The sequence below is a fragment of the Pogoniulus pusillus genome, chromosome 1, assembly GCF_015220805.1.
Source record: "Pogoniulus pusillus isolate bPogPus1 chromosome 1, bPogPus1.pri, whole genome shotgun sequence".
Lineage (NCBI taxonomy): Eukaryota > Metazoa > Chordata > Aves > Piciformes > Lybiidae > Pogoniulus > Pogoniulus pusillus.
Window position 1 is genome coordinate 1,763,364 of NC_087264.1, and position 24,584 is coordinate 1,787,947.

General features: G+C 51.4%; 1 protein-coding gene across 5 annotated transcripts in view; it reads left to right on the top strand.

Annotated features, from left to right (window-relative positions):
- FBXO34 (F-box protein 34) overlaps positions 1-24,258 on the top strand; it is a 61,408-nt gene extending 37,150 nt beyond the window's left edge. For 4 of the 5 annotated variants that reach the window (XM_064147347.1, XM_064147611.1, XM_064147431.1 and 1 more), the window contains 3 exons: positions 2,399-2,503; positions 6,048-6,246; positions 21,354-24,258. In XM_064147347.1, coding sequence (XP_064003417.1) covers positions 6,170-6,246; positions 21,354-23,547 — 2,271 coding nt within the window. In that variant the 5' untranslated portion in view covers positions 2,399-2,503; positions 6,048-6,169 and the 3' untranslated portion in view covers positions 23,548-24,258. Of the gene's footprint in view, positions 1-2,398; positions 2,504-6,047; positions 6,247-17,939; positions 18,012-21,353 lie in introns of those variants that run through there. The other variant, XM_064147697.1, reaches the window with a different exon arrangement.
- The last annotated feature ends 326 nt before the right edge of the window (positions 24,259-24,584 follow it).

The following is a 24,584-nucleotide window of genomic DNA, read 5'->3' on the forward strand; positions in this document are numbered from 1 at the left end:
ACCCTAGAGCAGGCTGCACACAGCCTCAGCCAGCCTGGCCTCAAACACCTCCAGCCATGGGGCCTCAATCACCTCCCTGGGCAACCCAGTCCAGCCTCTCACCACTCTCCTGCTCAACAACTTCCTCCTCACCTCCAGGCTGACTCTCCCCACCTCCAGCTTTGCTCCATTCCCAACACTCCTGGCACTCCCTGATACCCTGCAAAGTCTATGTGCACCCTGCTGACACAGGTGGCCAGGTTCAAATTGAGGAGGGAATCTTCACCTTTCAGTTAAGTAGTTGCTGTTTCTGGGGTTAGCCAGGGGATAGAGTTGTGGGGCTTTGGGAGAGTGGAGTGAATTTGGTGGGCAAAAGAGCGGTAATGGGGTCCTGCTGCTTGGCCAGCTCCGAGTCCCTGTGCCTGGAAGTGCTACCAGCAGGTTTTGATGTGTAAGTAGACACAAGAAGCTCTCCCCACCATTTGTTCCAGCTGGAGCCCCTGTGGCAGCTTTATTGCTTTCAGGTTAGATTACATCAGATGCAGGCAAAGTGACACCTTTAGACCTTCAAAGAGGAAGCTGAGCACGCACACAAGGTTTCACAAGGCAAACAATGTGTGTGGTGGCTCCTGCTGCAGGTGAAAAGGCCAAGCTGCAGTGCAGCAGGACTGTGAGAATCTCATCTGACCTCATCTTTTCACATAAGCTGGGTGTGCAGTGTCTTTGCCTAGTTTCCTGGGAGAGTTTGTTGCCAGCTGCAACACAAATGTGAGGTCACTCTGAAACGCTGTAAGTTGGTTTTCAGTTAAAATGTGCTCCATTTCTCTTATTTTGCTCTTAAGACTGAGGTTTAGCCTGGAGAAAAGGAGGTTGAAGAGAGATCTTTTCACTGTTGGCAACAACTGAAAGGTGGAGGTTGGCCTCTTCTTCCAAGGAACAAGCAGTAGGACAAGATAGGGCAGGGTGTCCCTGGGCATGGCAGGGGGGTTGGAATTGGCTGATCCTTGTGGTCCCTTCCAACCCTGACTGATTCTGTGATTCTAAGAGGAAGCAGCCTCAAGTTGTGCCAGGGGAGGTTTAGATTGGATATTGGGGAAAGATTACTTCACAGGAGGGGTTGCAAAACACTGGAAGAGGCTGCCCAAGGAAGTGGTGGAGTCCCTGTCTGTGGAGGGATTTAAGAGGCGTGCAGGTACGGTGCTGAGGGATGTAGTTCAGTAGTGACTTGGTCGTGCTGGGTTGATGGTTAATGTTGATGATCTTAAAGGGCTCTTCCAACCAAAATAATTCTGGGGTTCTGTGATTAAAAAAGGAAAATCTGGATGGTGAGCTTTGTGTTAAAAGGCAGTGGAGGAGATGATGTATCATCTTGCTGTGAGACCTAGTCTGGGAACTCTCACCCTGAGAGTGGTGAGAGGCTGGCAGGGGTTGCCCAGGGAGGTGGTTGAGGCCCCATGGCTGGAGGTGTTTGAGGCCAGGCTGGCTGAGGCTGTGTGCAGCCTGCTTTAGGGTAGGGTGTCCCTGGGCATGGCAGGGGGGTTGGAACTGGCTGCTCCTTGTGGTCCCTTCCAACCCTGACTGATTCCATGAACAGCTGCTGGTTGTTACCATGAAGCTTGAGTGCTGGGCCTGGAGAAGCCTCTGTGGAGACCTTTGTTATAAGGCTGCAGCACTGGTGGGGCTTTCTGTTGGTTTTTTGTTGGTTGGTTGGGTTTGGGGTTTTTGTTTTGTGTGTGTTGGGTTTGTTTGGTTGGTTTGTTTGTCCTGTGGGTGTCTGTTGTTGCTGTTGTTGCTGGTTTTGTTGTTTTGTCCCTCCTAATGACTGCTATATTAACTCTCCTGACTTCCCCTCTGCAACGCTGGTCACCACCTTCTGCTAATGCTCTTTGCTGGGTTGATCCAGTGCAGTGGCCCTGTGGAGCATCCTAAAGCTAACCCTGTGTGAAGGTGGCATGATTTCTGCTCAGACCAGTCCCAAGGGCACAACCTTCTTCCCAAAAGCACGTTTTCAGGTGGGCTGTGCCCATGCTTTGCTCTGGTTTGTTTTACCAGCTACCACTGTCGCTGTTCAAAACATACTTGCTCTTGCAGGAAGGCTTTAGCTAGCAAAAGCTGTAGCGTGTTGCTGCACAGATGGAGAGGCCTTGACTCCCTCTTATCCACACTAGCTGAGCTAATGCATTTGTTTTCCTAAGCTGCAGCAGTGCTCAAAACTGATGATAAGGTGGAGAGTTTTCTGGGACCATTCAGCGAGCTGCTGTCTGTTGCTGGGAGGATGTGGTGCTCGCTGCTGCCAAAAGCTGAGTCCTTCCCGCATCTTCTGCACGAAGGCATGTGTTTGGGGGCGGTTTCAGAGAGGAGAACAACACAGTGAGATGTTTAACTTCCTCTTCTGTGTCTCTGTGTGTTTGTATTTCAGTGCTCAGGCTGTACCCAACTCTGTGCACAACTAACAAGTCAGCTGAAGCACCTACTGATCAGGATCAGCCTCGGTACAGAAACGCACCGTGGCACGTAAAAGGCAGTAAGTATCTCTTTGCTGGCTTGGATGCTGAGGATTGTTTTTAATCCCTCTTATTTAATTCACAAGCACAGCTTTACTGCTCACACAGTAGGAATTTGTCAGTGGCTTGCTGGCATTAATAGTCCATTCCAGCTCTATAGCCCAGCAGCTAGAGGAGAGGAGAAGGCATGCACTGTATGGGGCTGCGTTTGGATCTGTGCTGCAGTGCCCATATGAACTCATCTCTCTTTTGCCAGGTTTTGCTTCCCTCTAGTCTGTGCTAGTCCCTTGTTAAACACATGACATCCCACCGTGTGATGCCTGTGCTTGTGGCTGTCCTTGACCTGAGCCAGTTCACTCAATGGTTTTGCTTCTCCAGCTCTTTGTTGCAGATGAGGTGATCTTAGTTACAGGTTTTTTTTGTTTGGCTTTTTACTGCTTACTTCTCACTTGATCTGCATGGGAGTAGGACTAGGACAAAGCATCTGGTGTTCCTAAGCAGGATTAACTGGAGAGAATACAAGTTATTGAAAAAAGTGACTGGCATCCTTGAAATGGTATGGCTGCACCCCTTGGGTGGGGGTATAGTCATGTCTCTGTCTTGCTGTTCCTGCTGAGTCTCAAGTCCTAGTGTCAGTAAGGCCAGAAGGGGAAGCCAGACAAGAGCTTGGTCAAAAGTCAGGATTTCAGTGCTTTCTATTGATGGCTCATGGGAAAGTTATGATTTTGTGGTTACCTTTTGGTTTTTCATTAAACACTTGGCATATCTAAGGGCAGTGAAGCTGGTGAAAGGCCTGGAACACAAACCCTGTGAGGAGAGGCTGAGGGAGCTGGGGGTGTGCAGCCTGCAGCAGAGGAGGCTCAGGGCAGAGTTCATTGCTGGCTACAACTACCTGAAGAGAGGCTGCAGCCAGGTGGAGTTGGGACTCTTCTCCCAGGCAACCAGCAGTAGAACAAGGGCACAGAGTCTCAAGCTGTGCCAGGGGAGGTCTAGGCTGGATGTTGTTAGGAAGTTGTTGTCAGAGAGAGTGATTGGCATTGGAATGGGCTGCCCAGGGAGGTGGTGGAGTCTGTGTGGCTGGAGGTGTTGAAGCCAAGCCTGGCTGGGACACTTAGTGCTATGGTCTAGTTGACTGGATAGGGCTGGGAGCTAGGTTAGACTGGCTGAGCTTGGAGCTCTCTTCCAACCTGCTTGATTCTCTGATTCTGTGCTTTTTCTCTGTGAATTGCTGCTGGTGAATACACTTTTTGCAGATCACAAAACATCAGAAATTGATGCATTATTTTTCTAGGTTTCAGTCTTTTAGGTAGGTCCTTCTTATAGGCTCTGGATAATCTGATGAAAGTGGTGTTTTAACTGTACAGATGAAATTTCTAGTGCTGTGAACCGTGGCAGCCTAGCTCCTTGTGTGAGTTCATGAAGTGGAGAGTGACCTTTCACCTTCTCACTCTGCCAGTGCAGTGTCTGTCTTCTCCATCCAACACATTTCCATGCCTTGTGTAGAACTCAGAAGAGATTTCTTCATTACAACAGGGGTGTGTTTGTAGGATACTTTATTATTTGAGGCTCCTGCTTGCTGAAATGCAGACAAATGATTAACCTCTCAGTCACCAGCACTAGAGGAACTGTGAAATTGCTACTGCAGATTTTAAGTCAGATGGGTCTAAAACCAGCTTCTGTTTTCCTTGCATGGAAAGTCATCCTTCGTTGCTTTCTTGGCAAGTGTGGCTACCAATTTAGAGTGAGCTTTCCAGGCTAGGAGTGTGTAGTGGCAGCATTGAGGTGTAAACTGTGTTGGTCAAGCCCTAACAAAAAGAGCTGTTGACAGACAGGCACTCTTCAGTGTGGGAGTTCTTTCCCTGGCAGGTGCTGGGAAAGGAGCAATGTGAGAGGCTCCATCTCAGCGAGAGTTCTGCTACCAGCAAGCACAAACCTCCAGCGAGTGTCTCTGCCAGGCTGCACTGTGGAAATACTGGGGTGGGAGCCCTGGACAAAGCTGCTGAAAAGGAGAGAACAACCTGCTTTGCTAAATCACCAGTCCCCTGGGGATGCAGCGCTATAGTTAGCATCTTCAATTGGCATGCCTTTATTACTGCATCATTGTGCCCGGTCCTCTGGAGAGGAAGCAAACGATCTTTAGAACAATCGGCTGGCAACTCAGACTTGAGATTTGAGCCTTTCCAGGGCTCTTTTGCTGGGTCACTTTTTCCTTTTATGTTCCAACCGCGAGGTTGTTGTTCTTTCGCCATCCCAAGTACGTTAAAGCACTGCTAACGATGTCTACTTCAAGGACAAAGCGTCGAAGGCAGCAGCCCAGTGCAAGGGAGAGATACTGCGGAGCAGTTTTGTTTTGGTGAAGTCTTATCTGCCTGCGATGCAGAGCTGGGGCAGTTTCACAAGGCTTGGAGGCTGAGGGGTGGCATGTTTTTTGTCCTGGCTGAAATCTGCCACGTTACTTTGATTAGAGCACTAACGTAACTCCTGGCAGCCTCAAATCACACTGCTAGCAGCAGTTTCCCTCCACAGCTTGATGCAGTGCTAAGGAGCAGAAAGATCCTGTGCGTCCTGTTTGCACCGAGCTTGGAGGACAGCGTGTTCCAAAGGAGGTGCCAAGGTAGTGCTGCAGTCATATAAAAGATGAGGAAGCATTATGTGTGCAGGCAGGCTGCTCTAGGGGGGTGTTTGTTCCTGGTTTAATAGTCTTCAGAAGCCCCAGCTGCAGAAATGGCATGAGGAGGGTTATTTTATAGGGGGGTGGTCAGAGGCTGCAGCAGCTCTGCTGTGAGCACAGACGGAAAGAGTTGGGGCTGTGCAGGCTGGAGCAGGGGAGGCTCCCAGGTGACCTTCTTGTGGCCTTCCAGCATCTGAAGGGGGCCTCCAAAAAAGCTGGGGAGGGACTTTTGAGGCTGTGAGGGAGTGCCAGGACTGGGGGGAATGGAGCAACAAAGCTGGAGGTGGGGAGAGTGAGGCTGGATTGTTGAGCATGAGAGTGGTGAGAGGCTGGAGTGGGTTGCCCAGGGAGGTGGCTGAGGCCCCATGGCTGGAGGTGTTTGAGGCCAGGCTGGCTGAGGCTGTGGGCAGGTGTCCCTGCCTAAGGCAGGGGGTTGGAACTGGCTGCTCCTTGTGGTCCCTTCCAACCCTGACTGATTCTGTACTTTCATGATTTTATTCCTAAATCTTCGGGTATGAGCTGGGACACAGAAGATTCCACTTGGACATGAGGAGAAACTTCTTTCCTGTGAGGGTGAAGCTGGAGCAAGCTGCTGAGAGAAGTTGTGGAATCTCCTTCTCTGGAGGCTTTCAAAACATGCCTGGATTTGTTCCTGTGTAGCTTACCTTGGGTGGTCCTGCCTTGGCAGGGAGGTTGGACTCAGTCCCTAGAGTCACAGCCTGACATTCTGCGAGGCTGTGATTTAGATCTCTCTCTATGTATCTTTTGTGTATGTGTCTGTGTGTATGCTTATTTTCTCACTCTTGAGCAAGAGTCCTTGTCCTGCTCACCTGTGCTCAAATCCCTGCTCTAATCAAACCTGATCTTCTTATGTTCCTCCCTGTTCTCTTCAGTTTCCAGGTGCCAGAGACACGGAGAAGCCCTGTGGGGGCAAAGAAGGTGGATGGGGAAGCCTGGCGTGTGAGCCAGGATGGACTGGCTGTAACGGCGTGCCTTAGCTGGAGAGGTAGTTAGGATGAAGAGTTCCTGCAGAGCTGGCCTCCACAGGGAACCACTCAGTTCCACGTCCTCCACCTGCCATCAAGTCAAACGGTACGGACAGACTGCTCGCTTGGCCTCTAGTGACGTCTGTAGCGCTGATGGAGCCTCCTGCCTTCCCTCTTGTCTTCTGTGTAACTCACACCTTTGCTCTGAATTCTTACTTTGGGATAGTCTTTAAGTGGGGCCACAACACCCCCAAGCAGCACTACAGGCTGGGGACAGAGTGGCTGAGAGCAGGCAGGCAGAGAGGGAGCTGGGGGTGCTGGGAGAGAGGAGCTGAAGATGAGGCAGCAGTGTCCAGGTGGCCAAGAGAGCCAATGGCATCCTGGGCTGGCTCAGGAGCAGTGTGGGCAGCAGGACAAGGGAGGTTCTTGTGTCCCTGTGCTCAGCACTGCTCAGGCCACCCCTTGAGTGCTGTGTCCAGTTCTGGGCCCCTCAATTCAAGAGAGATGTTGAGGTGCTGGAAGGTGTTTGTGGAAGGGCAGCAAGGCTGGAGAGGGGCCTGGAGCACAGCCCTGTGAGGAGAGGCTGAGGGAGCTGGGGGTGTGCAGCCTGCAGCAGAGGAGGCTCAGGGCAGAGCTCATTGCTGTTTGCAGCTCCCTGAAGGGAGGCTGTAGCCAGGTGGGGTTGGGCTCTGCTGCCAGGCAACCAGCAACAGAAGGAGGGGACACAGTCTGGAGTTGTGCCAGGGCAGGTCTAGGCTGGATGTTGTTAGGAAGTTGTTGTCAGAGAGAGTGATTGGCATTGGAATGGGCTGCCCAGGGAGGTGGTGGAGTCTGTGTGGCTGGAGGTGTTGAAGCCAAGCCTGGCTGGGGCACTTAGTGCCATGGTCTGGTTGACTGGATAGGGCTGGGTGCTAGGTTGGGCTGGATGAGCTCGGAGCTCTCTCCCAAGCTGGTTGATTCTATGATTGTATGAAATGTTGGAATACCTTAAGGGCAGAAATGTTCTTTGACACTTTTATTTGATAATGACAACTACAGATTCACTACAGCTGGTCCTGTACTTGGAAAAAAAATCACTGGGCTTTCTAGCAACAGCTGTAAATTAATTTGGGAACATGGCTTTGAAGTACAAGTTAATTGGGGAATGGTTTGTTCTAGTAGACTTACAACATGCAGGCAGCTTAAAGCAAGTGGAAATGCTGGCAGTCGTTGCTGTGGTTGGTCTTCCTCTGGAGTAAGTAATTAGATTAGTTTAAGCTCAGATTTTTTGTCTTGCTCACTCCCCTGTGTCTCTTATTAAGGAGAAATGAAGGATTGCTTTCAGACACTTGTGCCTATGGGACAATTAAGTCAAGGCCTCTCACTTTGTCTCGTTATAGGCACACCATGCAGAACAACTTGTCCTCATGCAAATGCAAGAACATGCCAGTTTGAGTTCAGGCTGCTTGAAAAGATGTCTTTGGGGTCTGATGTTGTGGTGGGGTTGGGTTTTTCCCCTCTTTTTTTTTTTTTCTGAAACAAAGACTTCTAAACTTGCTCAGCCTGAAGAGAGGCAGCTTTCTGGTTGCCAAAAGCTCAGTGGGTTTGAAGCAGATTTGAACCTTTGTTCTTTGTGGTTGTGTAGACAGCATATACTTACGTGTCCAGAGAAGGGCAGCAAGGCTGGGGAGGGGCCTGGAACACAAACCCTATGAGGAGAGGCTGAGGGAGCTGGGGGTGTGCAGCCTGCAGAAGAGGAGGCTCAGGGCAGAGCTCATTGCTGTCTGCAGCTGCCTGCAGGGAGGCTGTAGCCAGGTGGGGTTGGGCTCTGCTGCCAGGCAAGCAGCACCAGAAGAAGGGGACACAGTCTGGAGTTGTGCTGGGGCAGGTCTAGGCTGGATGTTGTTAGGAAGTTGTTGTCAGAGAGAGTGATTGGCATTGGAATGGGCTGCCCAGGGAGGTGGTGGAGTCTGTGTGGCTGGAGGTGTTGAAGCCAAGGCTGTCTGGGGCACTTAGTGCCATGGTCTGGTTGCTTGGCCAGGGCTGGGTGCTAGGTTGGGCTGGCTGAGCTTGGAGGTCTCTTCCAACCTGGTTGATTCTCTGATTCTATAATTCCTGGTAGCTTTACTGCAGGAAAAGGCTTCCTGGGTCACCCAGCTCCTCACTTTCCCAAGCTCTATCTGGTAATCCCTTTTTGTACATTTTCAAGTCTAGCCTAACAACAATTACATCTTTTCTTCCCTCCACCTGTAGATAGAATCATAGAATCAACCAGGTTGGAGGAGACCTCCAAGATCATCCAGTCCAACCTATCACCCAGCCCTATCCAGTCAACTAGACCATGGCACTAAGTGTAGGTACTGATGATGACAGATCTAGCTGTGCCGTTAGGAACCTTGTTTTGATGCCCAGATTGAACATTCATGCCAGTTTTCACACTCACTTGAGCCTGAGCTCATTTTCTGTTTTCCTTTTGCATAAAGACTGCTGCTTATTTTCAGTGGTTTACCTCTTTTTATGTATTCTGTAAAACACAGTGTTGTTACCCTCACCTCTTTTGCTGTGGTAGATGACCCAGATGTTGTCTAGTAGCTTCTTGAGTACCTAACAACTGTCATCCTTGTTCTTAGTGTGGACAAATCTGCTCTGAGTCGTGTCAAAAAGTGTATGCTGCACTCCAGATCTGACAGGAGAGCTCTCCACTGCTGCCTGGAATATATTACAGAATCACCTCCACTTATTTCTGTTTCATGGATGTCTATGGTGGCTGTGATGGTTTGCATGTTACCTGCCCCCCACACTTGAGAAAATCACCTAGGCCAGACTCAGTGGCTGGAAGTTGAGGACTGAAGCTTTATGGTTACAGCTTAGCACAAATACAAGCAGGTATTTACAATATCTACAGCTGCAGACAGAAATCTGCAAGGTAAAAAGCTAATACTGACACACAGCAGCCCTCCCAGAAACCAGAGTCCCCCAGGAGGGGCTCCCAACTACCCTAATGCCTCCTTCCCACCCCTCTACCTTATCCCAGATTTTGCCTTACATTCAAGGTGAGTTTGGAGAATGAGCTGGGAGGGTCAAGAAGCAGACTCAGTCACACAGACAGCAAGTTAAGGAGAGAAGGCAGGCAGCCAGAGTCAGAGAGCAACACAAACTCTGTTTGTGTTCTTTGTATACATCTCAGCAAGCCTATGAGTGCAGCAGACATCATCATCATTGTTTCCTTTTCACAGCCTGTAGTCTAATTCTTCTCACCAAAAACATTCCAGCTAGCTTCAAACTAGCACAGTGGCCAATGCACCTTTCTTAGTTCCATCCAAAACCTAATGTTTAGCTTTCTGGTGCCTCACCATCTCTGTCTTAGAACTCTGCTTCTGTTGCTTGGTGCTTTTTCCTCCCTGCTGTTTTGGAAGTGACTTCGTTTCTGTGGGTGCCTCTCTGGTATTTGTGCTGTGGTCATGAATAGAATAGAATCATAGAATCATAGAATCAGCCAGGTTGGAAGAGACCTCCAAGCTCATCCAGTCCAACCTAGCACCCAGCCCTATCCAATCAACCAGACCATGGCACTAAGTGCCTCATCCAGTCTTTTCTTGAACACCTCCAGGGACGGTGCCTCCACCACCTCCCTGGGCAGCCCATTCCAATGCCAATCACTCTCTCTGTGAAGAACTTCCTCCTAACATCCAGCCTAGACCTACCCTGGCACAACTTGAGACTGTGTCCCCTTGTTTTATTGCTGGTTGCCTGGTGTTATCATTCCTAGCAAAATCAGATGTTTCCAAGGCTGATTCCTGAGGTGTTTCATGGATCTCCAGGTTGTTGTTCTCTTATCCAGCATCACCTGGTGGGGTTGTCTGCTGCTAAGGCAGCTCTTTTGAATCTTCTCCCATTCCTCTGACTGTCTTAACAGGAAATCTCCTTGTGCCTTTGGAAGTCCATATGAGCAAGATGTAGTTGTTGTACTTAAAAAGATGACTTCTAGAGAACTTTCAGGTTAGCCTGGCATACTGTGCTATTTCCTCTTTTCCTGGGTCACCTTAATCCTCTTTGCTTGCAAACCACTTTTATGTTGAAGGCAGAATACTAGGCCTGGACAGGTTGCAATTTCTTTGCCTCTTTCTCCCCTGCAATGCCACCTCTAATGTGGCACATGTTTTATTAACTCCTAAACCTCGTGAAAGGGAACAATAAATATTGTTTCTTGGCTTGCAGTTCATAAATCTGTCTGTTTTGGTGTCTAAAACTGAGATGAGCCACTCCTCACAATTTGCATAGAATCATAGAATCAAGCAGGTTGGAAGAGAGCTCCAAGCTCAGCCAGCCCAACCTAGCACCCAGACCTGGCTAAGCAACCAGACCATGGCACTAAGTGCCTCAGCCAGGTTTGGCTTCAACACCTCCAGCCACACAGACTCCACCACCTCCCTGGGCAGCCCATTCCAATGCCAATCACTCTCTCTGACAACAACTTCCTCCTAACACCCAGCCTAGACCTCCCCTGGCACAGCTTGAGGCTGTGTCCCCTTCTTCTGTTGCTGGCTGCCTGGCAGCAGAGCCCAACCCCACCTGGCTACAGCCTCCCTTCAGGCAGCTGCAGACAGCAATGAGCTCTGCCCTGAGCCTCCTCTGCTGCAGGCTGCACACCCCCAGCTCCCTCAGCCTCTCCTCACAGGGCTCTGCTCCAGGCCCCTCCCCAGCCTTGCTGCCCTTCTCCAAACACCTTCCAGCACCTCAACCTCTCTCCTGAACTGAGGAGCCCAGAACTGCACACAGCACTCAAGCTGTGGCCTGAGCAGTGTTGAGTACCAGTGCAGAATAAATGTGTTGTTACTGTAAACCCCTTCTGACTACTGGAAAGCACCTTCTGGGTGGCACTGTCTGTGATCAAATCCTCTGCAGTGCTGCTGACTTCATGAGCCAGTTCCTTGAGTTGCAGCAGAACAACCTGATGACCTACCTTCAAATCTACTTCTGCTTAACCTTTCTTTTGAGCCTTCTCACGATGGTGCAGCCCAAGGTTAATTTCTACAACCTTTCTTGTGTCCTCATTAGGTATGCACAAAATGAAGATTAAAGAGAATCACTTTGGCTCATTAACTGAAAAAAAAAAGTGTTTCACTGTGATATTAAAGTGTTTTTTTTTATTATTCTCTTGCAATTAAGAAATTGGAAACCAGATGATAAATCAAGCAAGATAAAACATTTCCAGAAGGAAACATGTCCCTGTGCTGCTCTGGGCAGCTTTCAGCAGAAGCCTTAAAAAGCCATCAGTTTTTTTTCTTGCCCTTTTTCTGTGATTTTTACATAGCCACAGACTGGTAGATATTGGCAAGAATGTCTGGAGATCAACTAGTCCAAGCCCTTTGCTAAAGCAGGGTCCCCCACAGCAGGCTGCTCAGGATCACAGTGTCAAGGTTTGGCATATCTCCAGAAATGGAGGCTCACAGCTTCTCTGGGCAGCCTGTCCCAGGGCTCTAGCATCCTGAGTGCTATGTCCAGTTCTGGGCCCCTCAATTCAAGAGAGATGTTGAGGTGCTGGAAGGTGTCCAGAGAAGGGCAATGGAGGTGGTGAGGGGCCTGGAACACAAACCCTATGAGGAGAGGCTGAGGGAGCTGGGGGTGTGCAGCCTGCAGCAGAGGAGGCTCAGGGCAGAGCACACTGCTGTCTGCAGCTGCCTGCAGGGAGGCTGTAGCCAGCTGGGGTTGGGCTCTGCTGCCAGGCAAGCAGCAACAGAAGAAGGGGACAGAATCTGGAGTTGTGATGGGGGAGGTCTGGGCTGGATGTTAGGAGGAAGTTCTTCACAGAGAGAGTGGATGTTAGAGAGGAAGTTGTTGGCAGAGAGAGTGATTGGCATTGGAATGGGCTGCCCAGGGAGGTGGTGGAGTTGCTGTCCCTGGAGGTGTTCAAGAAAAGACTGGATGAGGCACTTGATCCCATGATCTGGTTGACTGGCTAGGGCTGGGTGCTAGGTTGGACTGGCTGAGCTTGGAGCTCTCTTTCAACCTGGTTGACTCTGTGATTCTATGATTCTCACAGCAGTAGGTGTTTTCCAGTGTTCAGGTGGTACTTGAGTGTGTTACAGTTGGCTCCTGTTGCCCCTTGCCCTGTCACTGGGTACCACTCTAAATAGTTTGACCCTGCCCTCTTACCCCCCACCCTTTAGCTATTGATCAGCATTGGTCAAGTCCTCTCCCCAGCACTTCCCCAGGCTGAACAGTCCCAGATCTCTCAACCTTTCCTCACAGAAAACATATTCCAAGCTCCTCTTTATCTTTGTAGTCCTTCATTGGACTTCATCCAGTAGTTCCTTGTCTCTCTTGAACTGGGCAGTGCAGAAGTGGACGCAGGACTTTGTTTCTTCTCACTTTAGCCTCCATCATAGGCATGTGTCCTCTTTGTGCTGCATGTTTCTGGGGCAGCTCTAAGCTGACTAAACAGTTCAGTTCATTTTGTTCCCTTCTGCTTTATGGCATGTCTGTGTCATCTGTGGTGTGGTTGGGAAGCAGGCAGCATGGGGTTGAGCTTCATAAAGAACTGCTTCTCAGTCATGCACTTCACGGTAAGTGCTTTTGCACAAAGGAGTGGCAAAGCAATGGCACTTCTTCCTGAGGAGAACTCAGGCAATAGCTGAGGCTGCTGTGCTTTATTCTTCTCACCTTTAGGTCTGTGTGTTTACTTCATGTCTTCAAAACTTACTCGTGGGTGGGAGTCTTCAGCCTGGAGTAGTCTGCATGTCGGTCTTTGTCCAGTCTATGGCCTGAAACCTCTGCTTGGTGACAATGATGGATTTCTGTGCATGCCAGATTTTGTAGCTGCTCCTGTGTCATCTTCTCCAGAGTCAGGTTATTTGCATGCCTGATGTGGGTGAGCGAGCAGAGGAGGCATCCAGCATTCAGAGTTAGGTGTCTACTTTTAGCTCCTCAGCTCTCTTGAGTCCGCTCTGCTCTATGTCTTTGGCTTGTTCCTGCTTGCCTCCGTGCTGGCAGCTCAAGTGAAGGGCACTGCTTCAGCAGTCAGGTACCTTCTCTTCACCTTTGGAGCCTGAGGCAGACCACAGTGGCTCTCAGATGGAGGCAGGAGCAGTGTTGCAGGCACTGGGAGGTGGGTCAGGAGCATTTGCTTTCACACGAGCCAAGGGAGTGGGTTCTCTAGAAGTGGGCTGCTTCCGCAGCTGCTGTAGTCCAACCCGCCCCGGTCTGCAGCATTGTGCTTCCCAGCTCGCCTTTCTCCAGGCCTGGACACTTGCCACATGCCAGAACAAGCTCCAGTGAGTAGCAAAGCCTCTTCCACCCCAACTGCTGGCCTGGGACTTTCCCGCCCCGGCAGAATCCATGGAATGCCTTTGAAGCAGCTATCAGTCTGCTTTGCCTTGCCCTGGCGCTGCGAAGGGGATGGAAATGGCACTGGAGACTGAGCCCAAAGGACCCACCTAGGTCCTTCCAGAAATAACAAGTGGCTGACCAGAGTTCAACTTGCATTCTGTAATTGACAGTGTCCTTTGCAGAGACAGAGAAGTGGGATGCCAGGGAGGAGGAATGCTTTGCCAGAGGTTATGCTTGGTGTGGATTTTTATTGTTCTTGGGTTTTTGTTCTTCATTTTCTTTTTTTCCTGGCTTCTGTTAGTATGTCCTGAGGGTTTTTTTCAGAGTTGTAGTTGGCACTGTGTGTGCAGTCAGCAATGCTAGGAACTTCTGTGGACTGGAGTTTGTGTTTACAGAAAGAAATCCACAGGAAACTTTGGGGTTTGGATTGAAATTTTCACCTTGCTAAAGCCTTCCGGTGCTTTACCCAGAAAACTTGCACTGTGAGTGTGCTGCTGGAGCTCATCAGCCTTTTGTTGTTGTTCTGGCTGGACAGAGGAAGTCTTTTGTCTTCACAGGCCAGATTGGATGTTAGGAAAAATTTCTTCACTGAAACAATGGTCAGGCATTGGAACAGGCTGCCTGGGGAGGTGGTGTCACCGTCCCTGGAGCTGGTCCTGAGAAGGTGTGGGTGTGACACTCCAGGGCATGGTGGTGTTGGGTTGAGAGTTGGGCTTGCTGTTCACAGCTCCCTGCAGGGAGGCTGTAGCCAGGTGGGGTTGGGCTCTGCTGCCAGGCAAGCAGCAACAGAAGAAGAGGACACAGCCTGGAGTTGTGCCAGGGGAGGAAGTTGTTGTCAGAGAGAGTGATTGGCATTGGAATGGGCTGCCCAGGGAGGTGGTGGAGTCTGTGTGGCTGGAGGTGTTGCAGCCAAGCCTGGCTGGGGCACTTAGTGCCATGGCCTGGTTGCTTGGCCAGGGCTGGGTGCTAGGTTGGGCTGGCTGAGCTTGGAGCTCTCTTCCAACCTGCTTGATTTTATTCTATTCTAACAGCCCTCCCAGAAACCAGAGTCCCCAGGAGGGGCTCCCAAACACCTTTCCACCTTCTTTTCACCCCTCTGCCTTATCCCAGGGTTTGCCTTGCATGCAAGGTGAGGTTGGAGGATCATCAAGGGGGTTAGAAAGCAGAAGGATTAGATACACAAAAGCAGCCCAGAGCACCAACTGCAGGAGACACGCACAGATTGACTCTCCTGCTCTGCCTTGCTCTGACTCTCCTGCTCTGCCTTATCTGTGTTTTGTGTTCTTGCTTTTCTACATCTCAGCAAGCCTGTGAGTGAAGCAGGCATCACCTCTGTCTTCTTTTCACAGCCTAGCATCTATCTTTTGTCACTAAAATATTCCAGTTAGCCTCAAGGTAGCACAGCTGGTCTGGTAAATCTCAATAGTGTGTTGGGGGAGGGAAAGTTCCTAACCCACCACAGCACAAAAGCAAATAAAACACTTTTGGAGACTGCTGTGACTTAGATGATCTATAAATACAAAAAGAGGCAGACAGATTCTGGGCAGCTTGGCACAGGAATAGCTTATGGGCCTTCCCTTCAGCAGGGAGAGGAGGGGGGTGTGCATGCATGAAGACATATATTTCTACTTGCTTATATCAGTGCTGTGTGGCAGCTGGCTGGATAAAGCCACAGTGGGAACAAACTAGTTATGAATTGTAAGAGCAGCAGTGAGATTCCAGAGGGTGTTAAGTATCCTGTTTTTCAGACATGGCTGATTAGAGAGCAGGGAGGACAAAAAAAAACCCACCAAACACAAACCTGGCTCTCTTATTTCATCAGTTTAAGAATGGAATAATAGTGTCAAGGCAGCTCTGCTGCTTGGTTCACTGCTGAGCATTCCTGCCAGAGTTATCTCCTGTCAGCTCGAGGCTCAGGGCAGAGCTCATTGCTCTCTACAGCTACCTGAAGGGAGGCTGCAGCTAGGTGGGATTGGGCTCTGCTGCCAGGCAAGCAGCAAGAGTAGGAGACACAGCCTGAAGCTGTGCCAGGGGAGGTCTAGGCTGGGTGTGAGGAGGAAGTTGTTGTCAGAGAGAGTGATTGGCATTGGAATGGGCTGCCCAGGGAGGTGGTGGAGTCTGTGTGGCTGGAGGTGTTGAAGCCAAGCCTGGCTGAGGCACTTAGTGCCATGGTCTGGTTGCTTGGCCAGGGCTGGTTGCTAGGTTGGAGTGGATGAGCTTGGAGCTCTCTTTCAACCTGCTTGATTCTAGGATTCTATCAGTGATTCCAAACAGCACTTTTGGGTCTGCAAACCTTCATGAACTTCTGATCAGTCATTGTCTCTCAAGATAAAATTAGAAAGCCTGATAACTTGGAAGGGAGGAGCAAAGCAAAGGGGGTTGTTCTGGAAGTAAGTGTTGTAGGACACTGTGTAATAATGTATAATAATTTCATATATAATTATTATGCATGAGTGTGTCCAGCAGATCCAGGGAGGTTCTCCTGCCCCTCTACTCTGCCCTGCTGAGACCTCATCTTGAACACTGCCTTCAGTTTTGAGCTCCCCAGTTGAAGAGGGACAGGGATCTGCTGGAGAGGATCCAGTGGAGGGATTTGATGATGAGGGCACTGCTTGATGAGGAGAGGATGAGGGCCCTGGGGCTGCTTAGTCTGGAGAAGAGAAGACTGAGGAGGTTTAATAAATGCTTATAAAGATCTGAGGGCTGGGGGTCAGGAGGGGGGGGGACAGGCTCTGCTCCCTGCTCCCTGGGATAGGACAAGCAGCAATGGGTGTAAGCTGCAGCACAGGAGGTTCCAGCTCAACACAGTGGGGAACTTCTTTCCTGTAAGGGTCCCAGAGCCCTGGCACAGGCTGCCCAGAGAGGCTGTGGAGTCTCCTTCTCTGGAGCCTTTCCAGGCCTGTCTGGATGTGTTCCTGTGTGATCTGTACTAGGTTGTGTGGTCCTGCTCTGGCAGGGGGGTTGGGCTGGGTGATCTTCTCAGGTCCCTTCCAACCCCTAACATCCTGTGAACCTGGGACTGTCACTGACCTCACTGCTGGAACAGCTACTTCTTAAAACAGTTTTAAATATTTCCAAACCTACCTGTAGCTGCCACAGTCCTCTGCTTGCCAGCACTGAAGTGTTGCTGAAATGAGGTTGTCTGTGGGTGGGGACTGGGAGCTGGTTCATCTTCAAAGCAATTTTTGCTTGTTCTGATTCTGGGAGCTGGAGATGAAATGTGCTGCTGACGTGCAGGAGAGAAGCTCTGTTTGTGTAAAACAACTTCTTGATGTTCACAGCAAAGTGTCTGGAGTAGGGGTGGTTTTTTTCCCCAAGTGACACTTGGGGGTGAAGGTCTGTTCCTGACCTGCATTTTAACACAGAAGCTCCTGGGAAGAGCTGGGTGGCAGCTGGTCAGGTGGAGTTGGCAGTGCTCTTTATAGCTCCCCAAAATCATTAACCAAAGGTTTGCTTTCAATCTGGAGGCATTAAACCAGTGCCCTGAACTGAAGGCTGAATTCAACCACAGTGCTGGCAGCAAAACTTCTGACTGAGGTGTAATTTTGTTATGTAAATCACAACTTTTCAGCCTTAAGTGGTATTGTTGGCTGAGCCAGAGACTAACTGAAACACAGGAGGAAATACAACCTGAAACCAGAAATCCAGAGTAGGTGAGGCATAACTCTACCCTTTTGTCTTTCTCCATAGAGCAGAAATAGCTGGGAGCAGCTGAACCAACTTTGCTGGCTAAACATGTCCTCTAAGCATGTTGGGGTAACCAGTTGGGTCCTGTTTTTGGTCGTGTAATACCTGGTCTCACCTTCATCTGGAGCTTCTCTTAATGAAGGGTGTTGGACTGATTGTCCTGCTGGATTCCTGAAACCTGCTTGAAGAAAGCCTTTTGAAAACACATTCAGCTCATCTTTCAAACACCCTGGCATGGAAACTCGGGGGTGAAATCTGATCTGCTGCTCCTGGCTCCTGAGGTTTCAGCGTGCAGAGCTGTGGAGCTAATCCTGCTCACCTCTTCTCCCCAGGGCACACTGTCAGGCAGCCATCAGAGCTTTTCTTTCGCTCATCTTGCAAAGAATGGCTCCAAAATGCCCTTTCCAGATGGGGAAGGGAGAGCTGCAGGCAGTTTCCTGCAGCAACAGCTTGCTGCAGTGGTTTTGCTGCTCCTCTGGGCTGGGCTCTGGCCTGAGCACATTGGATGGGACTGGGTGTTAGGTTGGACTGGATGATCTTGGAGGTCTCTTCCAACCTGGCTGATTCTGTGATTCTCTGGTGGCCTGACCCTGTTTAATTGTGAAGTGCCACCGAGATGAGGCAGAGTCTATGGAAAACGAGGCTGAAGCAGACTACAGCAGCTTTGATTTCCCATTCTCTCTTCACTCCTCTGTTGCAGCTCCCTGACAGTCTATTTTTATCAGATTATTTTCGTTTTTAGCATCCAACTGAGAAGGCAAACAAAATTTCTTGGTTGCATTTTGCAGAGGAGACTAAACTGGGAGGTGACCCAATTCCAGTAAGAGCTGGAATTAGCATGCAGAAGGCATGAGGAGAGCATTAACCCAGGACTAGGTAGGTGTACCTGCAATAATGAGAGCTCTCCTGCCCCCACAGTGTGTAGGAGAAGTGCAGATGGGTTTAGCACTGACTGCAGGAGTGAGGTCATGATCCTCCTGTAAAATCAAGAGGGGAGAGAAGGTAGAATCATAGACTGGTTTGGGTTGGAGGGGACGTTCTAGATCACCTGGTTTCAATGCCCCTCAATAGAAAGGGACATCTTCCACTAGAGCAGGTTGCTCAAAGCCCTGTTGAACCTGACCTGCAAGGTTTCTAGGAATGGGGCAGCTTTTACCTCTCTGGGCAACCTGGGACAGTGTTTCACAGCCCTCAGCACTTTGCATCTAATCTAAATCTCCATTCTTTGTTTAAAGCCATTACTCCTTGTCCTATCACTGCATGCTCTTGTGAAATGTTCTCCTCTAGCTTTCCTCTAGGCCCTCTTTTAAGCACTGAAAGGCCACAAGAAGGTCATCTGGGTGCCTTCTCCAAGCTGAACAGCCTTGACTCTGTCAGCCTGACTTCACAGCAGAGGGGTTCCAGCCCTCCCCTCATTGCTGTGGACTCCTCTGGCCCTGCTTCAACAAGTCCATGTTCTTGTGTGCTGACAGAGCTGGACCCAGCACTGCACATGGAGTCTCACCAGAGCAGAACAGGGGAGGAGACTCAGCTCTGAACCTGCTGGCCACACTGCTTTGGATGCAGCCCCTGGATAAGACTGGCTTGTTTCCAGTGTCTCACTCTGGCCTTCAAAGCACTGCAGAGGACCAGAGGGGTCCCCTAGGCTTCATGCACACATGTAGGAAGGTGAACTAAGCACTCCCTCCCGATGTACCTCCTCAAAACCTCTCTGCCTGCATTTGTCACCCATCCCCTCACTACTCTTACCACTAGGGCCAGAAGGAGAGGAACCAAAGCTGAGGGGAAAGCAATGGTTAAGCAGCATAGCTGCTTCTAGAGCAGGAGGCTTCCTCTGCTTGGGCAGGACAGGCTGAGCTGTTGCCCTCCTGCACTCCTGTGTGGTGTTAAGCAGCTGGAAGTGGAGTATCTTGGTTTCAAAGCCTTCCCTTGGCTGGGTCTGGAGCTCTCTGGCTCAGCTCTGTGTTGTGTCATCAGTTACTTTGGAGGGTCAACAGCCCTGGCTGATCTGTGGGGCTGTCTGGAAGGTCCCCAAACTGCATTCCAGTGGTATGTCCATGTGCATTCTTGGTTCTGGCCACCTCCTTACAGCCTTCCTGTGTGCTTTGGTAGGTCTGCATGAGGGGGTGAGTGAGCTGACTTCTTCTCTCCTTCTGTGCCAACCCCATAGGTGCCCTGTGTAGTGTACTGGAGGGCATCTGGAGGTAGGTGTGTGTCCTGATGGCACTGTGGCACAGCGGGACAGAACCCAGCTGGCTTCTGACTCCATGTGTCTGATACAGACCTATCATGTGTTAGGGCTATAAATTTATCCCACTTGGTAGGTTTGTAAGTGAAAGACCTTTTTAGGCTAGAAATGCAATACCAAATTCAACATCCAGTGTCTCAGTGTGGCCACATCAGGCCATGGGAAATGGTGGCATTGGCCTTGCTGCTCTTAAACCAGCGAGCATGGATTATCCCTGTTGCAAAAACCAGGCCTTTTAAGTGTAACCATTCAGAGATTGCCATGGAAACAGTCTGTAGTTAGTGCTGCAGTGTGCCTGTGTGTCCTGGGAGAAGAGCATCGAGTCTCTTGCTAGTTGCACCCTGCCTGGCAGTGCCCTGACTTGCTGCATCTCTGAGCTTTGAGTTGGAAGATGACTGCACAGGTGTGGCAGAACAGAGTTGAGTGCCTGGGATGCCACAGGAGCAGTGCTCCTGTTCTGGTGCCACCAGCATCCAAGGGCTCTGCACTTTGGCCACAACAACCCCAAGCAGTGCTACAGGACGGGGACAGAGTGTCTGGAGGGCAGTCAGGCAGAGAAGAAGCTGGGGGTGCTGATGGATAGTAGGCTGAAGCTGAGGCAGCAGTGTGCCCAGGTGGGCAGCAGAGCCAGTGGCATCCTGGGCTGGCTCAGGAGCAGTGTGGGCAGCAGGACAAGGGAGGTTCTTGTGCCCCTGTGCTCAGCACTGCTCAGGCCACACCTTGAGTGCTGTGTCCAGTTCTGGGCTCCTCCATTCAAGAGAGATGTTGAGGTGCTGGAAGGTGTTGAGAGAAGGGCAGCAAGGCTGGGGAGGGGCCTGGAACACAAACCCTATGAGGAGGGGCTGAGGGAGCTGGGGGTGTGCAGCCTGCAGCAGAGGAGGCTCAGGGCAGAGCTCATTGCTGTCTGCAGCTGCCTGCAGGGAGGCTGTAGCCAGGTGAGGTTGGGCTCTGCTGCCAGGCAAGCGGCAAGAGAAGAAGGGGACACAGCCTCAAGCTGTGCCAGGGCAGGTCTAGGCTGGATGTTGTTAGGAAGTTGTTGTCAGAGAGAGTGATTGGCATTGGAATGGGCTGCCCAGGGAGGTGGTGGAGTCTCTGTGCCTGGAGGTGCTGAAGCCAAGCCTGTCTGGGGCACTTAGTGCCATGGTCTGGTTGCTTGGCCAGGGCTGGGTGCTAGGCTGGAGTGGATGAGCCTGCAGGTCTCTTCCAGCCTGGTTGATTCTATGATTTTTGTTTTCAGCTTTAACTGTACTTTATTTCCTGAAAAGCAGCAGCAGTAGTATGTCTTTTTGAATCATAACTGAAGAGCATACATAAGGAGAAGCTAATGTTGGTTAAACCTTGAGCCCACATGTGCCTTACAACTGGATTAAGAGCCAAAGGCACAGCAGAGTGGCTCTAGCCCCATGATGAACCTCCAGCTGCATTTGTACAACAGGTAGTACTTCAGCACTCAGATTTCTCCTTGCAACTCCCTGGAAATGGATTTCTCTAACAGATCTCTGCTGTCCTTAAGATCAGCATCCCATTGCAGGAAGTTCTCCAAGGGTCGAGGTTGCAGCCTGCTTGCTGCTTTTCCTTTCTCAGGTGCTTCCTTTTGAGGTGTGAGCTGCTCCATGTAGAGCAGGAGGCATCTTAGTGCTTCCTTTTGAGGTGTGGGCTGCTCAGTGTAGAGCAGGAGGCATCTTAGTGCTTCCTTTTGAGGTGTGGGCTGCTCAGTGTAGAGCAGGAGGCATCTTAGTGCTTCCTTTTGAGGTGTGGGCTGCTCAGTGTAGAGCAGGAGGCATTTTAGTGCTTCCTTTTGAGGTGTGGGCTGCTCAGTGTAGAGTAGGAGGCATCTTAGTGCTTCCTTTTGAGGTGTGGGCTGCTCAGTGTAGAGTAGGAGGCATCTTAGTGCCTACTTTGGACCACCTTCTCTCATTTCAGAGGGGAGTAATTAGCAGCTCTAACTTCTTCCCCCTCTGTTTCTCCAGGGTTTCTGGTATGCACTTAAAGCCATATCTCAAGTTGCAGAAGAAAGAGCGATCTCCAGAGCTGAGCCAGGACTCCCTGAGGGGCCCACCTCTGAGCCACCAGAGATCAACACAGGGAGAAGACTACAGCAACCCCTGCACCAAACTGAGCGTTTTCCCCAAACCCTCCCTCGTGACTCCATCTGAAAGGCTGCTGGGGATTATTTATCCAAATACTATGTGCAATATGAATGGGAAGGGTCCGGCAGATGGTCCGAGTGCAAGGGAGAAGAAGAACGCCCTGTCTGCAACCATCCACCAGGGAGAAGAAGGGGAAGGGCCTCTGGATGTCTGGGCTGTAGTGAAACCTGGCAACACCAAGGAGAAGATCGCCTTCTTCGCTGCCCAGCAGGGGGGCGGGGGCCGGCCGGGCTCCATGAAGATCAAGAGCAGCTGGGACATCGACGGGAGGACAGCCAAGCGCAGGAAAAAATCGGTAGACCTCAAAAAAGCCAAAATCCAGCTGGAGCGAATGAGGGAGGTGAGCTCCCGCTGCTCCCAGCCGGAGCCTTTTGCCTGTGGCATCGAGCACTGCTCGGTGCACTACGCGAACGACGGCGGCGAGAGCGTGTTGGCGGGCCGGTCCCTCTCGGTGATAGAGATGGTAGCCTTCCTGGAGCAGCGAGCCAGCGCTCTGCTGGTGGACTGCGCCAAGACCTGCGCGCCCGCCTCCACCACCCGCCTGAGCGCTCAGCCCAGGGGTGCGCTGCCCGGCGCAGACCCCTTCGCCGCCGCCGCCGCCGCCGGGGCGGGCGAGCTGTGCGCCGAGAGGGCACCCTGCGGCGTGGGCGAGCAGCAGCAGGGCGAGCCTGTGCGTGTGCTGGACATGGTGGCCAGGCTGGAGTCGGAGTGCCTGAAGCGGCAGAGCGAGCGGGAGGCAGGCGGCAGCCTCTCTCGGAACAACAGCTTCCGCAGGAACGTCGGCAGGGTGCTCCTGGCCAGCGGCACCCAGCCGGAGGGCGAGGTGGGCAAGGTGTCCTCGGGGGTCTTGGCGCCCGGAGATGGCTCGGAGGAGGCAGGGGTAGCCGAGGCTGGATACGGAGGGCGGTGCGGCCCTCTGGGTGACAGCGAGCCGTGGGACGGCGCTGCCTCTGCCCGGCAGCCTTTTCCCCCTGCGCTGGATCCGCGGGTGGGGGATGTGCGTGCGGGACTGGCTCATGCAGTGCTGGCCATCGCGGCTGGCAGGAGTGATTCTGAAACCCACCTCGAGCCTCCCAGACCTCTGCCGCCTGCCTGCCCGGCTGCTGCCAGGCTGCCGCCGGCTCCCTCGCAGAGCAAGAACGCGGCTGCTGATTGTACGCCGAAGGAGCCTGTCCTCTTCCCGAAGCAGGGGCTGCACCCTGCCAGGAAGGAGCCCTTATGCATCAGTATAGCAGTCACCAAAACCGAGAAGGGCTGCAGGAAGGAGAAGCTCTCCAGCTCCAGCGAAGACCCCCTCCCGGGGAGGCTGTTTTTCCTCCAGGCCGACCAGCCTGCCTCTCACGACCCACAGCTGCTGCGGGGAAGTACCCAAGAAAAGCCAGGAAAAGCAGTCCAAAATGAGGATGAGGATGCTTGGGCACCTGACAGGCCGTGCGTGAGGGGCGCTGTCCCTGCAGAGCCGTCCGCCCTTGCCGTGCCTGCGGCAGAGGGAGCTGCGCCAGCGCTCGACGCCTCCTGCCTGAAGCGGCAGGTGTCGCACGACTTCCTGGAGACCAGGTTCAAGATCCAGCAGCTGCTGGAGCCTCAGCAGTACATGGCCTTCTTGCCTCACCACATCATCGTGAAGATCTTCGCCTTGCTCCCCACCAGGAGCCTGGTGGCCCTAAAATGCACTTGCTACTACTTCAAGTTCATCATCGAGTACTACAACATCAGGCCGGCGGACTCACGCTGGGTCCGCGACCCCCGCTACAGGGAGGACCCCTGCAAGCAGTGCAAGAAGAAGTACGTCAAGGGGGACGTGTCGCTGTGCCGCTGGCACCCCAAGCCCTACTGCCAGGCTCTGCCCTACGGGCCTGGCTACTGGATGTGCTGCCACCGCTCGCAGAAGGGCATCCCGGGCTGCAAGCTGGGCCTCCATGACAATCACTGGGTTCCCGCCTGCCACACCTTCAACCGTGCCCTCCACAAGAAGAGCAGGGGAGCGGGAGCCGACGCAGAGGAGGAGTATTAGTGCACATACACTCTCCTGCTCCGGTGCTGGGGGCCAGGAGGAGCATTCTCATGCCTTGTGCTGTTTACAGTGTATATAATTGTCGTGGGTGGTTTGGTTTGGGTTTCTTTTTTGTTTCGTTGTTGTTTTGGTTCGGTTTTTTGTTCGTGGTTTTGTTTGTTCGATTGATCCTCCCCTCCCCTGTCCACAGGGCTACGAAACTGCACATCCTTCAACACGAGAGCCTTTACCTTTTAGATCCCAAGGTAGCTTTTAGTCCATCTCTGTGTAAATAACACTCTAAGAGGAGCCCCCTAACTGTACATAGAGAGCCTGCAGCTGGCTGAGCAAGGTAATCCCTACAATGCAGCTATGGTAGTGTTGCGGCTATCGTCGTGAGTGGTTTTTAAGTGTCTTGTTTCAAGAATCTGTATATCCTGTATAATATATGAATGTTTCTGAGAAGAAACTCTAAAAGAGGTAAAGGGCAACTTCTTCAAAGACTTAACTGGACAACCCTAAGATTAAGACTAGAACAGACCCATTCTAGTTGGTGTGGCAGCAGATGGAAAAAAAAAAAGGAGAGGAGGGGGGAAAAAAAAAAAGAGAAGAATATTATTGTATAGTCAGAATATGAAAAGCTCCTGTCTACCTTACCTTCCTCTCTGCTTCTTTTCTTCTTTCCTTTTTTTTTTTTTCTTTTCTACTTAAATAAAAACTGTGCATTCTAAATCTGCCTGCCCAGCCTGTCTCTTCTCAACCAAAACTAAACTGCCCCCAAACACAGCCGCGGCAGGAGTTCGGGGCTGTGGTCTGCTCTGGGCTTGCAGTGTTCTACCTACAGAAAACTGGTCTGACTTTAGAGGAAACACTGGTCAGGGCACACCCAGAGTGCTGGGTCCAGTTCTGGGCTTCCCAGTTCGAGTAGCACAAGGGAGGTTAATCTTCCCTTGCACTCAATACTGGTCAGGACAGACCTGCAGTGCTGTGTCCAGTTCTGGGCTCCTGAATTCAGGAGAGATGTTGAGGTGCTGGAAGGTGTTTGGAGAAGGGCAGCA